The 16,556-nt window shown below is 44.0% G+C and overlaps 1 protein-coding gene across 9 annotated transcripts in view; it reads left to right on the forward strand.

Moving 5' to 3' along the window:
* Positions 1–16,556, forward strand: part of FHL2 (four and a half LIM domains 2) — a 63,595-nt gene that overhangs the window by 32,447 nt on the left and 14,592 nt on the right. For 3 of the 9 annotated variants that reach the window (XM_048857083.2, XM_048857076.2, XM_048857122.2), the window contains one exon: positions 8,603–8,779. The exons of 2 other annotated variants lie outside the window; for them this stretch is intronic. In XM_048857083.2, the coding sequence (XP_048713040.1) occupies positions 8,624–8,779 (156 nt within the window). In that variant the 5' untranslated portion in view covers positions 8,603–8,623. Of the gene's footprint in view, positions 1–8,216; positions 8,241–8,602; positions 8,780–12,686; positions 12,757–16,556 lie in introns of those variants that run through there. 4 more of the 9 variants (XM_048857069.2, XM_048857093.2, XM_048857103.2 and 1 more) reach the window with 4 other exon arrangements.

Genomic DNA, 16,556 nt, shown 5'->3' on the forward strand with positions numbered 1-16,556 from the left:
GCCCTACTTGGCACGGCAGGACCTGGACATATTAACATTCTGGGCATGCTGAAGCGTCCATCTTTTTTTCCAGGTCTGTGAAGAAAAGGTTGCCTGAGAATTTCTGTATTCCTTTGGAGCTTTATTTATGATGTGGATCATGGTAGAAGTGAGATTTTATGATGGGATAGGCTTGTTTATTACTAGGATTTTGATGAGTACTGATGTAAATAGCAACGGTATTATTATTAATTTGTATTATGGTAGCATAGGCGCTGACTCCATGGGTGCTCCAGAGCTGGAGCATCCCCGGTAAAAAATTAGTGGATTCTTAGTGCTCACCGGCAGCCCTCCCCATCTGCCAATGGCCCAGCCGATCAACTCCTCTCTCTCCCAGTGCCCCCTGCCCGCCGCAATCAACTGTTCTCCGGCATGCGGGAGGCGCTGGCAGGGAGGGGGAGGAGCGGGGATGAGGCATGCTCGGGGGAGGGCAGGGGATTGAGCACCCATGGGGCTCGGAGGAAGCCGGCACCTGTGTATGGTAGCAGCTGGAGGCGTTGTTGTGTTACGCACTGAAGAAACACAATAAAAAGACAGTTCCTGACCCAAAGAGCTTACGCTCTATCCATGATACCAGCCAAGAAGAGGGAGTTCTAGGTAAAGAGTGAAGCAATCTGATTAGTTTATTAAGCCTCGTCTACATGAAGAAATTAGGACAGCATAACGATGTCGCGCAGGGGTGTGAAAAAATCCACACTCCTGAGCTATGCAGTTAAACTGACCTAAGCCCTGGTGTAGACAGCACTCGGTCAATGGGATCTAGCTGCTGCCTCCTGGGGAGGTGGAGTACCTAGGCTGATGGGAGAACCCCTCCTGTTGGCATAGGTAGCGTCTTCACCGAAGTACTACACTGCACTGCTGCAGTGTTTTAAGCGTAGACAAGCCCTAAATAGCATCTAGGCCAGAGGTGGGCAAACTTTTTGGCCTGAGGGCCACATTGGGGTTCCGAAACTGTATGGAGGGCTGGTATAGTGTATTAAATTTCTCCCCGTAGGAATGTGTTACTTATGGTGTACTACTTATGGCTGCCAGTCCTGGTGCACTGAGCGGTATAGTAAGAGGGCGGGGAGCGAGGGGTGTTGGATAAGGGGCAGGGAGTCCCAAGGGGCAGTCAGGGGTCAGGGAACAGGGCGGGTAGGATAGGTGTGGGAGTCCCAGGGGGCCTGACAGGGGGCAGGGGTGTGGATAGGGGGCGGGGAAGTAAGGGGACAGGGAGTGGGGGGTTAGATAGGGGGTGGGGTTCTGAGGGGGTGGTTGGTGGCGGGGGGTCCTAGGAGAGGGCGGTCAGGGGACAAGGAGCAGGAGGGGTTGGATGGGTCGGGGGTTCTGAGGGGGGCAGTCAGGGAGCAGGAAGTGGGCGGACAGCGGGTGGGGGCCAGGCTGTTTGGGGAGGCACAGCTTTCCCTACCCAGGTGTAGTGTATTAAATTGCTCCCCATAGGAATGTGCTACATACGTGCACTACTTACGACTGCCAGTCCTGGTGCTTCATAAGTAGCACATTCCTACGGGGAGAAATTTAATACACTACACCTGTCCGCTCTTAGATTCATAGATATTAAGGTCAGAAGGGACCATTATGATCATCTAGTCAGACCTCCTGCACAACGCAGGCCACAGAATCTCACCCACCCACCCACCCCTACGAAAAACCTCTCACCTATGTCTGAGCTATTGAAGTCCTCAAATCGTGCTTTAAAGACTTCAAGGAGCAGAGAATCCTCCAGCAAGAGACCTGTGCCCCATGCTACAGAGGAAGGCGAAAAACCGCCAGGGCCTCTTCCAATCTGCCCTGGAGGAAAATTTCTTCCTGACCCCAAATATGGCGATCAGCTAAACCCTGAGCATATGGGCAAGATTCACCAGCCAGATACTACAGAAAATTCTTTTCTGGGTAACTCAGATCCCACCCCATCTAATATCCCATCACAGGCCATTAGGCCTATTTACCATGAATATTTAAAGATCAATTAATTACCAAAATCATATTATCCCATCATACCATCTCCTCCATAAACTTATCGAGTTTAATCTTAAAGCCAGATAGATCTTTTGCCCCCACTACTTCCCTTGGAAGGCTATTCCAAAACTTCACTCCTCTGATGGTTAGAAACCTTTGTCTAATTTCAAGTCTAAACTTCCCGATGGCAAGTTTATATCCATTTGTTCTTGTGTCCACATTGGTACGGAGTTTAAATAATTCCTCTCCCTCTCCGGTATTTATCCCTCTGATATATTTATAGAGAGCAATCATATCTCCCCTCAACCTTCTTTTGGTTAGGCTAAACAAGCCAAGCTCCTTGAGTCTCTTTTCATAAGACAGGTTTTCCATTCCTCGGATCATCCTAGTAGCCCTTCTCTGTACCTGTTCCAGTTTGAATTCATCCTTCTTAAACATGGGAGACCAGAACTGCACACAGTATTCCAGGTGAGGTCTCACCATGTTTTGTTGGTCTTTTGTTGGTGAGGTCTCACCACCAGTACAGTTGATGCAATTACTGTGTAAGCAGCTCTCAGTTTCTGTAATTTCAGATAACGGAGGACAGACTTTGGGAGGTGGAAATAACTGGCCTCTGTTTCTTCCTCTTAGAGGCCAGTTATTTCCACCTCCCAAAGTCTGTCCTCCGTTATCTGAAATTACAGAAACTGAGAGCTGCTTACACAGTAACACCATCAACTACCTGTAATCCTGTACAAAATATGTGCACAGAGAGTTCAGTGAGGAAAATATGGTCAATAATAATTCATGTGGCTAGTTCCCGTTTCAGGGCTTTTGATGAACTGGTTGTTTGTCTTTTAACTAAGCGAGGAAACTTTATTTTCACTTCCATCTTAAGGAAAATCAATTCTTCTGTATTTTCCACAGTATGCATCCGCTGAAGTGAGCTGTAGCTCACGAAAGCTTATGCTCAAATAAATTGGTTAGTCTCTAAGGTGCCACAAGTACTCCTTTTCTTTTAGGTAAGGAAGATGGGCATTTCAGTTATTAGGACCCAAACCATTTAAGGCTTTATAAGACCCAAAGCAGTTTAAATCTTCATCTGGTAACCAACGGGCAAACAGTTCGAGTATGGTGCACAGGTATACTGCAGTCCACATGGGAAACCACTTCCCTGGCAGACAGTTACACACTCTGAAGTAATTTTTGAATGGTTTTAAGGTGTAGTTGGATACAGCTCACAATGCAGCAATTAATTTGAAAAGACATTGATAATTGTAACAAAGTGCACCTAAAAGGAACTCTCAGCCTTCTAACCAAAGGCAAATAATAAAAACAGCTGCTATCTGCATATTCAGAATGAGTGGTGGGGTTCAATAAGACCCCCAATTTGTGAACCTGAATAAAAGAGTAAGTATTCCTCATGCAGGGAAGTGGACATAATCTCTGCTGTTTCTTTCAGTTGCTTTCCAAGTCTATAAGCATTAATTCAATCTTATTTGAACTGAATCTCAGATAGCTAACTCTCCTCTATGTCCAAGTCTCTCATAGACACTGGATAAATCAGTCAACTGCATTGGATAGGATCAGAGGAATAGATATAGGAATGGGTGTTATCTACAGACCAGCTCATACCTCCTTTCTAACCCATCTAATGGCCCATAAACAAGCTGAATAGAAATAGCAACTGAAGCCACCCCATGGCTCAGTGCAGGTTAGCAATTGCACAGCACAACTCACTGGGATCTCTCAAAAAGAAGGAATGGAAGCATTCAAAAGCGACCCCGCTAGCCTATGCCATTGTGTGTCAACAGCTCAGTGGTACAAAATCCCACTGACAGAGCGAAAAGACTCAGCATAGACATCTGGTCTTCACCCACATCTCCAGAAGGAAGCATAAAACAACACAATCAGTATAGTGTCTGTGCAACAGCCAGGCCTCAGCCAAATTCATTAGATGCCAAGATGACCAGAGGACTCTGGATCTCATTTGAGTTCCCTTCTCTACAACCTTCTGAATAATCATTCTTTTATGAGGAAGACTGGAGTCTAGTTGAGAACTGGAGTGATTGTCAGGGTCAAAAGGTGATTTCTTAGTGAGATCCTAATAATCACTTCTTTAATAGAAGACTGGCTGTCAATGCCTTCCTGTGGGATAGCAAGTTTCATTGTCTAATAATGGCTTCAGCAGATCCTAGGTTATTGATTTAGAATCCAATTAATACTCTGAAATTCGGTAGGTTCTTGTCCCAAGATCAGGCCCAGTATTATCATAAGTACTGCTTTGAGAGCCCCCTGGGGCACGCCAGTGACAACACCACTCACACTCCGGGAAGACCTTCTGTGATTGTAAAATTGTTATTATTAAAATAGTTAATCCAATAAGTGTTGTACCAATAAAATAAAAACCAGCAGGATCTTATTAAAGGGAAAAAGGCAAAATACCACATTTATTGTGAATACAGAAAGAATCATAGTAAGCAGTTAGTTCTAGTTATAACATTCCATTCAATCTCATATTTATTCACACATTCATTCACACAAACACACACACACAGGTTCTGCAAGGTTGTTATCATAGTTACCAGCCTTAGAGTTGCTCATGCCAAGCCACTGGCCAGGTGGCCTGGACATGAGGAGGGAGCAGGGCCTTGTCAGATGCTCATCTGATGCTCCTGGAAGTTGGTTTGCAGAATCAGACCCCCCAAAGTTCTCACTTTTTAGAGTCTATTTTTATCAGAATTTCTTCCTATGCCAGTCTATGGGAATTGCTTCATCATGCTGTTGCTGAATCAATCGCAGATAGCACATTCCTGACGGCTCCAAGATGTTATCTTGTTCTTTGGTTCTCCCATTCTTGAGGCTGTTGGGTGGATTCCAGTCTGCCCTCCGGGGGGTCCTCTGGTTATTTCCACTTGACGCCTTCTTCAGCCGATGGACACTGGATTCTTAGGCTGGCACCTCCCTGATCATTCAGTTATTATCCACACCAAGCATCCATCCACATACATCCTCTATCTCTATTTTAATCACAATTGTTAATACAACAAAAGGGTGGGGAGTCTCTGGGTGCTGTTTCTGTTGTTAGAGTATTGCTTTGAGTCTCTCTCTCTGTGAATTGCTTTGAGAATAGACTCTGTCTTAGAATGTACTAACACAATTAGCAGCTTGCAAGTTTCACACATAGAGGGAGAGAAACAGTACCAAAAACCAAGAGACCTCTTAATTAGTAATACCCTGGAATTTAAACTCTGGGGAATCAAACTCATTTGTGATTTTAATACAGAACTTCTTTAATATGATCCAACATAAGTGGACCAACCCGGACAAGTAAAGTGATGTAATAGAACACTGTTGAGGCAGCCAGCACAATTACAGCCACGTACGCACTCTGTTCTTGGGGAGAGCTCTAGAAGTTGAGACAGATCCTAGTCTGATTCCGGCACGCCGATGAAGAAGTCCCAACGGCTGTACCTGAGACCAGATGTTTTATAGACCTTGATGGTCCTCATGCATATGTATGCATAGCTCTTCCCTCCTTTACCATACCTTAACTTCCTTGCTCTTAATATTAGAGACCCCTTATCCTATAGCTAGTACTGTAATTAAGCAAAGGTTATTAACATACATCAATTGAATTACTATGGTTACCTGTGGTTAGGCATCTACAATATTTCCTCAAAAAAATACTCTAAAACTGGTAGGTACAGACTGTCTTCTTGCAACGCTTGTGACTGTTCCAAAACAATGAACAGAATCTTATGCCATCCTGTGACTTAAGATCACCGTTAGTTTACTTACTTATGCTAGCTTATTGAGTAACTGCTGTTATGCAGGCTGAAAGGCCTTATACTTATGGTAACTGCTTAAGCTATTCTTATAGCTCTAGGCCTACAGATCTCGCATTTGTGCTATCAGTTCCTTACCCCTTTATCTTATGATTGCTGCTATAATTACTGTACAGCTACAGGAGCATAACTGAATTCCCAGGTTGCAGTCTGCACACCATTCTCAGGACTTTTGGCAGTGGCCAGGCCACACCTCACACAGAAAGCACTCTGTCTCCCCATCATATTTGACTCAACTACAGTACAGACCCATTTACGCGCGGACGTCGGGAGTCAAGCCATCATGACCACGTGTTAATGGACTGTGGATTAAGAGGGCCGTACTAAAAAAAGTATCTATGATTCACTTAGAAAAAAACGCCGTTATTTTCTGCTCTTTCTGGCTCGCATTTTCTCTCTCTCTTATGCAGTCTGTCATTCGCCGCAGATGAATGATTTCGATATTTTCTACATTTTGCTCCTCCATAAATCTTACAACAGTTTTTACAGCGCTGAGGTCTTCTGAGGGCGAAATTTTGACCTTTTCAACGACATCCTCTTCCTCCTCCTCATCATCATTGTCATTTAGGGCCTGCGTTATTAGAATTCTCACCATCACTTTCGCGGTCTGACGTAGCCTCGCAGCCCGTTAATATTTCTTCTTCGGACAGAAATTCTGAAGTCGGGCAATCTTCATCCATCTCCAGCCACTCGGTAATGATTTCCGGTGACATATCCAAACTAAAATTTTTTATCATTTGAAAGAGAAGTTTACCTTTATCCTCTTTTGTCTGCGTGCGTGTTTGTAGGACATCTTCTTCCAAAAATCCTTCAAAGTCTGGCTCTGAATCAGTGCCTCTCCTGGAGTTTTCTGAGTCTGAGCCGTCTTTGACAGAAAAGGCATCACCGAGAGCCTTTATCCAGCAGTTTTCAATGGACTTTTGTTTTACTCCATCCCAAGCTTTCTTAACTAAATAAATAATTTCCTTCATGTTTAACTGTTTCAGGGATTCGGAAATGCCTGAAGACGTGCATGACACAATCTCCGAAACCAGTGATTCGGCTGGAGGATGGGATGGACAATTGTCAAGTAGCAAAAGTGCTTTGGCTTAGAGTTTCTTCAACCGCAGATGCTTACGAACAGCTGGAACAAAGCTATTGTAGAACCAGTTGTTGAAAAATGTGTCTCGTCATCCAAGAATTTTTGCTGTTAGCGTATATTATTGGCAGTTTGGCTCTATTGAGGTGATTAAAGCAGTGAGGGTTATGAAAGCGGCCAACGAGAAGAGGGGCAAGCTTATGGCTGCCCATCTTATTACTACAAAAAAGAAGAGTTACACGATCTTTTATCTTTTTAAATCCAGCTGTTTTCTGTGTCTCGTAATTAAAGGCTAAAGTCTTATCGGGTAGCAGTTTTGCAAATAAAGCTGTTTCATCACAATTATAAAGTTGATCTTCATGGTAGTCTTCATTTTGTAAAGTAGATTTTAACTCGGCGGGAAACGCGTTCGCAGCTGATTCATTGGCTTTCTCCAGAAATCGATACCTGCGCTATGCCCTGATGCTTTTTAAAACGACTAATAAACCCCTTGCTGGCTTGGAATGATTCATCCCCCATTACATTTCCATATTTTGTCGCTTGGGCTTGAAGGATTGGCCCACTTAGCGGCATTCCTTTCAGCCTTTCCTGAGCAAACCCCATGTGCATGGCTGTGTCTGTTGTGGGATTTGCTGAATAACACACATGTTTTCACTTAAGCCCCGCTGCAGAATCGATATTTAGTACAAAGCCATTCCATTTAGATTCATTTTTTAAGCCATCCTCGGAGAGTTGCTTCGGGAGTCCCAACATCTTTTGAAACTTTGGCCTAGGTTTTTTTAGTCGATCTATTGCAGCTGGCTTTTCTTCTGCAGTGTGGGAACGCTGACACTTGCCCTCTGCCATTGTATTAGGCCTACAGTTAAAATTTTCTAATGTAGTATATAAATTACTATATAAAACTACTATATATTATATATATCTCTAGCGTGACAATGACTAAGCATGTGTGATAAGTCTTTTCCAATATTGGTAAAGACATACAACACGTTTCCACTCCCCCAGCTCTTCCTGTCGCTTTCTAGGTCAGTGAGTTAGTGAGCAAATTTGTAGTGCTACATAGCAAGTTCCTGTACTGCGTGTTAACGAGTCTCACATGTTAAATAGGTAGCGCTGGGAGGCATGGCGCCAAGGCGCTTTAAGCGGATTCGCGCATAAACGGGTCTGTACTGTATTTCTATATGTGCAGAAAGCTCACTTCAAATCTGAATGATATAATCCACAAAACAACTTGAAAACTCTTCACAGCAAGAAATGCTCAACTCGGACACTGGATGAAACAGCTCAGATTAACCAGGTTGTTAACCAAGCAAGACCATTCTGCTGAATCAAACTTTGTAAGCATTATTGTGGAAGAAAACTTCCTGTGGGCAGATTATTTCATTACTGTCCATTATGAGGATGCTTGCACCTTCCTGTGAGGCATCTGGCACTAGCCACTATCAGAGACAGGGTGCTGGACTAGAAAGACCACTGGTCTGACCCAGCACAGCCATCCTTATGTTCCTAATTTCCCCTCACATGAGGATTTAATTCATTAATTAATAAAAAGGTGTTGAAATTACTTAGCATCAAATTAAGTATAGGTGTGGTACAATGCAATAGGTCTGAAGGGGATCTATGCCATCTTGTTGCTTTCATTGGAGTTCAAGATAATAAGTCATAAGTCTGAACCTGCTTGTTTTCTTCTTCATGACAGGTCAGGATTCTAGACACCAAAATGACTGAACGCTTTGACTGTCACTACTGCAAGGAGTCCCTGTTTGGCAAGAAGTACATCCTGAGAGAGGAGAGCCCCTATTGTGTGAAGTGTTACGAGAGCCTTTACTCCAACACTTGTGAGGAATGCAAAAAACCAATTGGCTGTGATTGTAAGGTACCTTGGACTTGTGTTTCATTGACATCACTTCTGTCAAAATAGATTGGATAGGTCCATTCCCTGCATAAAGCATGCACCCCTCCACAAGGGAACCCCACCACATTATAGAGGGATCTGGGTGGAAGATGTCTGCTCCATAACATCTTATTGACTAGGTAATTAAGAACCTGACCTTCCAAAGTGCTAAGCACCTCCTTGGAGATCCAGGGGAATTAAAAGAGCTCAACACCTGTCAGGAAGTGCTTCGGTCCAGATTTCCAAGAATATCCAGTAATGTTGGATGCCTAACTTGATTATGCCCAGGCCCACTTTTCCAAGGCGCTGAGTAATCACAGCTCCCATTGGCTGGCGTTGCGGATGCTCAGCACCTCTGAACATAAGGCTCTAGGGTTCCAGTGCTGGACACCCAAAAGAGTGAAATACCCAAAATTATAGGGTCACTTTTGAAAACTTAGGGTATAACCTCTCTGCCTCAGTTTCTCTATGGGTTATAAAAGGGCTATTAATAATTACCTGCTTTACACAGCTGGCGTTAGGATTGTTTGAATGGAAGTGAAGTGCTTCAGGTGAAAACTGGAGAGTATTTTTTACCATCTAGGGGAAACTTAGAACATCAGCCTTGTGTTTAATAGGTTAAAAATGTTACTGAGTTTCTCTCCAAGTGATAAATGTTAATATTTTAGCTGTTCATTTAACAATAAAAACACTACCCAGGTAACATGGGGAGGAAGGGGAGTTATGAAACAGACAACATGCATGTCTCATACACTCTTGTAGCAGAAAGTGTCCATAAAACTAACAACTGGCTACCCAGGAATTCCTCCCTGTAGTAGAAGCAACAAAGAGTCCTGTGGCACCTTATAGACTAACAAACATATTGGAGCATAAGCTTTCGTGGGTGAATACCCACTTCATCAGATGCATGTAGTGGAAATTTCCAGAGGCAGGTATAAATATGCAAGCAAGAATCAGGCTAGGGATAACGAGGTTAGTTCAATCAGGGAGGATGAGGCCCTCTTCTAGCAGTTGAGGTGTGAACATCAAGGGAGGAGAAACTGCTTTTGTAGCTGGCTAGCCATTCACAGTCTTTGTTTAATTCTGAGCTGATGCTGTCAAATTTGCAAATGAACTGAAGCTCAGCAGTTTCTCTTTGAAGTCTGGTCCTGAAGTTTTTTTGCTGCAGGATGGCTACCTTTAATTCTGCTATTGTGTGTCCAGGGAGATTGAAGTGTTTTCCTACAGGTTTTTGTATATTGCCATTCCTAATATCTGATTTGTGTCCATTTATCCTTTTACGTAGGGACTGTCCAGTTTGGCCGATGTACATAGCAGAGGGGCACTGCTGGCACATGATGGCCTACATTACATTGGTGGACGTGCAGCTGAATGAACCGGTGATGGTGTGGCTGATCTGGTTAGGTCCTGTGATGCTGTCGCTGGTGTAGAAATGTGGGCAGAGTTGGCATTACTATGGTGCGGTGTGTAGTGGCTGGTGAGAATATGCTTCAGATTGGCGGGCTGTCTGTGGGCAAGGACTGGCCTGCCTCCCAAGGCTTATGAAAGTGAAGGATCGTTGTCCAGGCTGGATCGTAGATCACTGATGATGCGTTGGAGAGGTTTTAGCTGAGGACTGTATGTGATGGCCAGTGGAGTTCCGTTGGTTTCTTTCTTGGGCTTGTCTCGCAGCAGGAGGCTTCTGGGTACACGTCTGGCTCTGTTGATCAGTTTCCTTATTTCCTCATGTGGGTATTGTAGTTTGAGAATGCTGGTGAAGATCTTGTAGATGTTGGTCTCTGTCTGAGGGGTTGGAGCAAATGCGGTTGTACCTCAGCGCTTGGCTGTAGACAATGGATCGTGTGGTGTGTCTGGGATGGAAGCTGGAGGCATGAAGGTAGGCATAGCGGTCGGTGGGTTTTCAGTATAAGGTGGTGTTAACGTGATCGTCACTTATTTGCACCATGGTATCTAGGAAGTGGACCTCCCGTGTAGATTGGTCCAGGCTGAGGTTGATGGTGGGGTGGAAGCTGTTGAAATCATGGTGGAATTCGTCCAGGGTTTCCTTCCCATGGGTCCAGATGATAATGATGTCATCAATGTAGCGTAGGTAGAGAAGGGATGTGAGTGGACGAGAGCTGAGGAAGCGTTGTTCCAGGTCAGCCATAAAAATGTTGGCATATTGTGGGGCCATGCGGGTGCCCATAGCGGCGTCACTGGACTGGAGGTATATATTGTCACCAATTTGAAATAATTGTGCATGAGGATAAAGTCACAGAGCTCAGCAACCAGTTGTGCTGTGGCATCATTAGGGATACTGTTCCTGACAGCTTCTATTCCATCTGTGTATGGGATGTTTGAGTAGAGAGCCTCTACATCCATGGTGGCTAGGATGGTGTTTTCTGGAAGATCACCAATGCATTGTAGTTTGCTCAGGAAATCAGTGGTATCACGGAGATAGCTGGGGGTACTGGTGGAGTAGGATCTGAGTAGAGAGTTGACATATCCAGACAGTCCTTCAGTGAGAGTGCCAATGCCCAAGATGATGGGGCGTCCAGGATTTCCGGGTTTGTGGATCTTGGGTAGTAGATAGAATAACCCCGGTCGGGGCTCTAAGGGTATGTTGATTTGTTCCTAGGTTAGTGTAGGGATTGGCTAGAGTGCTCCTCTGTTCCAGCTCTCTGGTGACGGCCAAAATGACTCCTTCAGGACACAGGCAGCTCTTAAAGCAGCTTTAAGGCTGCTCTCCTCTAACTTACACTGGAGGCCAAATTCATCCCTGTCTGGCCCTGGAATCAGAGAGCTGCAAACATGGCATAAGGTCATCTTTCCCCATTCCCCTTCGATTCTGCACTGAGCATGGCTCAGCTGAACCCAAGAGTGGTGGCCTGTATTTTCAAAACCATATTGAATAGGGTACAATCCTGCAGTCTATGTATAGGACCCCAGAAATAATCTCAAAACCTTCCTAGTCCAGTTTAGAATGTAATAGTTAAGCCACTTACCTCAGACATTCATATATACATTTTCCATGTCCAAATTGCTCATGTAACAATCACAAACCACTGCCAATAAGCAGTTTGCACAACTATGATTTTCATGGTGGAATTACAATGGAGAGTTGACCTAGGGTGGTGGAAATGCAATGGGGGGGCCATGGAAGTGCACTGGGGGCGTCTAAGGACTAGGCATCTATTAAGGGGTGTGGTCAGGAGATTGGACTCTCAAAAAATGTTACAAATGCCAGTTCTTCTCTTCCCAATTCATTCACCCACTGTGACGCTTTAGGGTTCAATGCAGACCAGTAATGGGTTATGTCACCACCTGTCCTGCCACTCTGTGTGCTTTTAATGCTATAGTGCTGTGGCGAACAGCCCTAACACCAACAGACAGCATGCAAGCATGCAGGTCACACCATGGCTTCCAGCTCCTTTTTGCAGAGTAACCCCATTCCCCCCCACCCACCCTGCCCTGCATTTCCCCAAAACTGTCTGCCCTGCTGTGTCCAGCCCTCTCCTGGAACACACAGAAGTTAAGTTCACTTCTCCTTTAATGAGACAGTGAACAGCAGCTCATTCATTTAACTGGGGTTTGACAAACACTATATTATTCACAGCACTGAACTGGTTTATCATAAAAGTAACACAAGTTTATTAAACAAGAAGTCCTCTGTTTAAGTGATATCAAGTATCACTAAGCTAGAAGGGGTCACAAGCAAACAAAAGTAAAAATACACTTCTAAGACTAAAACTTAATTTCAGCAAGTTTCTCACCTGTGCTCAATTCCCAGAGACTTCAACCCCCTTGGTTGAAGGATCCAGCGTTCTGTGATTTCAAGAGCTCTGACCCCTTTAATTCCTCAAGTGATGGATGCCAAAATGTCCTTTTCTCCCTGCTTATATCTTCGCAGAGTTCATTGGCCCTGCTTCAAGAGGCAGGAAGGCTTCCTGGGGATGCAATCTCCAACCTCCACTGAGATTGTTAAGTAGTTAGGGCTCACCTGGTGGCTTTGTTTACCTTGCATGTAAATGTGTTTTTCTTTGTCTTTGGTCACACCTTGCTTAATTTACATTGGAGACAGCTAGATAGCTGCCTTCCCTCCTGTCTGGGAGAAAACCTCTTGGTTGATGGTCACAGTCTCAGTGAACATCCATAATTCCTCAAAAAGTGTTAACACGCACATTTCACAATTATATTAATCACCAGTGTGTCATTAGTTCTCAAATGATATATTATATGACACCTTCTAGATCCAGATTATGACACCAGTGTGTGAGGTGTAGTGAGTACATTAGGCCTGACAAGAGTTGCTGACACAAAAGTAGTGAATCCTCAGTGGGCCTCTGTGTCATACCCAGCCCAACTGAAAAGTCACTGGGAGGGCCCCTTTAGGAGATAGGAGAGAAGGTTTTGCTACCTATGGCAGGGAACAGGCAATAATCTATGAAATGGTAAATTCAGTGCCAACTTTTCTATAGCTCATAAACACACAGAACAGGGAAGGGAGAGAGTCTGATTGACCTGATAAACTGAAATCATATTTCTGCCCCTCTCTAGAATGCACTTTTGTTCTAATGTCTCTTTCTAATACCCTGAGAAGATATTTCCATGCGTTGACATTCAAGAATCCCAAACCTTGGACTGAATTCAACAAATCTCAGACAAAGTATTCAGGAATTATTCAGGCTGAACTTTTCAACTCAGTTTTATGGATTCAGGGAGTGTGGGTGTTATCCAATATACTTATCTTCTGTGTTTTTAAACTAGACGCTCTTTAATGGCTGATAAAGGTAGGTAGTAACATTTTAATATTTCAGATGACTGGGGTTTTTTCGAAGTGTAAGGAAAAGACAAAACTGTCTTTGTGGAGAATGTAACTGCAGTATTGCAAATGAAGGTGAGAGTTTCTCAGTGAAGATTTGTTAAAAGTTATTGGAAAGAATAACAAAACAGATAAATCATTTCTACTATTATAGTTTTCTTTTTACTGCAGGATAGATCTATCCCACAAGTCTTAAAACAGCCCCCTTCCCCCCCAAAAAAACACAAAAATAACAATACTGACAAGAAGAAAAGGAGTACTTGGGGCACCTTAGAGACTAACCAATTTATTTGAGCATAAGCTTTCGTGAGCTACAGCTCACTTCATCGGATGCATACTGTGGAAACTGCAGAAGACATATACACAGAGACCATGAAACAATACCTCCTCCCACCCCACTCTCCTGCTGGTAATAGCTCATCTAAAGTGATCACTCTCCTCACAATGTGTATGATAATCAAGTTGGGCCATTTCCAGCACAAATCCAGGTTGGGCTATTACCAGCAGGAGAGTGAGTTTGTGGGGGGGAGGGGGGGGGAGGGTGAGAAAACCTGGATTTGTGCTGGAAATGGCCCACCTTGATTTTCATACACATTGTAAGGAGAGTGGTCACTTTGGATGGGCTATTACCAGCAGGAGAGTGAGTTTGTGGGGGGGAGGGGGGGAGAGGGTGAGAAAACCTGGATTTGTGCTGGAAATGGCCCAACTTGATTATCATACACATTGTAAGGAGAGTGATCACTTTAGATAAGCTATTACCAGCAGGAGAGTGGGGTGGGAGGAGGTATTGTTTCATGGTCTCTGTGTATATGTCTTCTGCAGTTTCCACAGTATGCATCCGATGAAGTGAGCTGTAGCTCACAAAAGCTCATGCTCAAATAAATTGGTTAGTCTCTAAGGTGCCACAAGTACTCCTTTTCTTTTCACACACACAAACTCACTCTCCTGCTGGTAATAGCTTATCCAAAGTGACCACTCTCCTTACAATGTGTATGAAAATCAAGGTGGGCCATTTCCAGCACAAATCCAGGTTTTCTCACCCCCCCCCCCCCACACACACACACAAACTCACTCTCGTGCTGGTAGTAGCTCATCCAAACTGACCACTCTCCCTACAATGTGTATGATAATCAAGGTGGGCCATTTCCAGCATAAATCCAAGTTTAACCAGAACGTCTGGGGGGGGGTAGGAAAAAACAAGGGGAAATAGGCTACTTTGCATAATGACTTAGCCACTCCCAGTCTCTATTTAAGCCTAAATTAATAGTATCCAATTTGCAAATGAATTCCAATTCAGCAGTTTCTCGCTGGAGTCTGGATTTGACTTTTTTTGTTTTAAGATAGCGACCTTCATGTCTGTAATTGCGTGACCAGAGAGATTGAAGTGTTCTCCGACTGGTTTATGAATGTTATAATTCTTGACATCTGATTTGTGTCCATTTATTCTTTTACGTACAGACTGTCCAGTTTGACCAATGTACATGGCAGAGGGGCATTGCTGGCACATGATGGCATAAATAGAGACTGGGAGTGGCTAAGTCATTATGCAAGGTAGCCTATTTCCCCTTGTTTTTTCTTACCCTCCCCCCCCCCCCCCCCCCACGTTCTGGTTAAACTTGGATTTATGCTGGAAATGGCCCACCTTGATTATCATACACATTGTAAGGAGAGTGATCACTTTAGATAAGCTATTACCAGCAGGAGAGTGGGGTGGGAGGAGGTATTGTTTCATGGTCTCTGTGTATATAATGTCTTCTGCAGTTTCCACAGTATGCATCCAATGAAGTGAGCTGTAGCTCACGAAAGCTTATGCTCAAATAAATTGGTTAGTCTCTAAGGTGCCACAAGTCCTCCTTTTCTTTTTGCGAATACAGACTAACACGGCTGTTACTCTGAAACCTGTCAATATTGACAAGCATCGTGATGTGAGTTTAGAATGAAGGTGATTTTAATCATTTTATCTACTGCATATAAAATAAAAACCGAAGGCCAATGAAGGATCTGTATTTGTTTTCTTGTTCAGGTATAGCTTCTATACAGCTGAAAATTTTCAAACTAGAATTTGATACATTTAAGAAACACCCTATGGGCCTGATTCTCCTCTCACTTATGCCAGTGTAAATGAAGAGTAACTTCATTGAAGTTACACTGGTGTAAGTGAGAGTAGAAGCAAGACAACCAAGATAGATTACTTTTTTCCCCAGTCCTCAATGTCACTGATGGAGCCCTGAGGATCTCTATTTGTTTATGGACTTCTGATACTCCCTGTAGGCCCTTGGTCATAGCTACTGCCATGCTTCTAAAACGAGGAGTCTCTCTGCAGCTGGCAAAGCGTTCATTTTTGCCTCATGCACAGAGCTGGATTAACATATAGGCAAATTAGGCACATGCTTAGAACCCAAATTTGGGGAGGTGGTGAGTAGGGGCAGTTTGGCTAATGAAAGGGCAGGTGGACCAAATATGAGCGGCACTGGGATTTTTTGCACCAGGTCACAACGCCACTCACTCAAATTATGGAGTGGCACTAGGCTAAATTTGAGTGAGTGATGTTGTGACTTGCTGCAGGGAGTCATATTAGAAGGTAGTGGCCCAGAAGTGTATGCATGCCTAGGGCCCAGTGATGGGTTAATTCAGTCCTGCATAGCACTTTTCTATTATCAATGGCCAAGTGGCTCAGTTCATTGTTTCCTCAGACTCCTACTACCCGATAGCCAGGTAGCAAGAGGCCAGAACTGGGATAAGGATTTGGGTGCCTCATTCTCCACCACTTTGTACCTTGAGGTGTCTTTTTCAACTGTGGAAAGTGGGTGTAAAATATTACCACAAGTACAGTTGACGTATTTGCTTTGGTAACACTTCATATCCACTGTGCACAGGTGTAAATGAGCACACAATGTTCAAGGCAGTAGGGGCCTAATCCTCCTTTGATTTACACCAGTGTAAGTCAGGAGTAGCGTC

This window comes from Caretta caretta, chromosome 1 (genome assembly GCF_965140235.1).
Source record: "Caretta caretta isolate rCarCar2 chromosome 1, rCarCar1.hap1, whole genome shotgun sequence".
Lineage (NCBI taxonomy): Eukaryota > Metazoa > Chordata > Testudines > Cheloniidae > Caretta > Caretta caretta.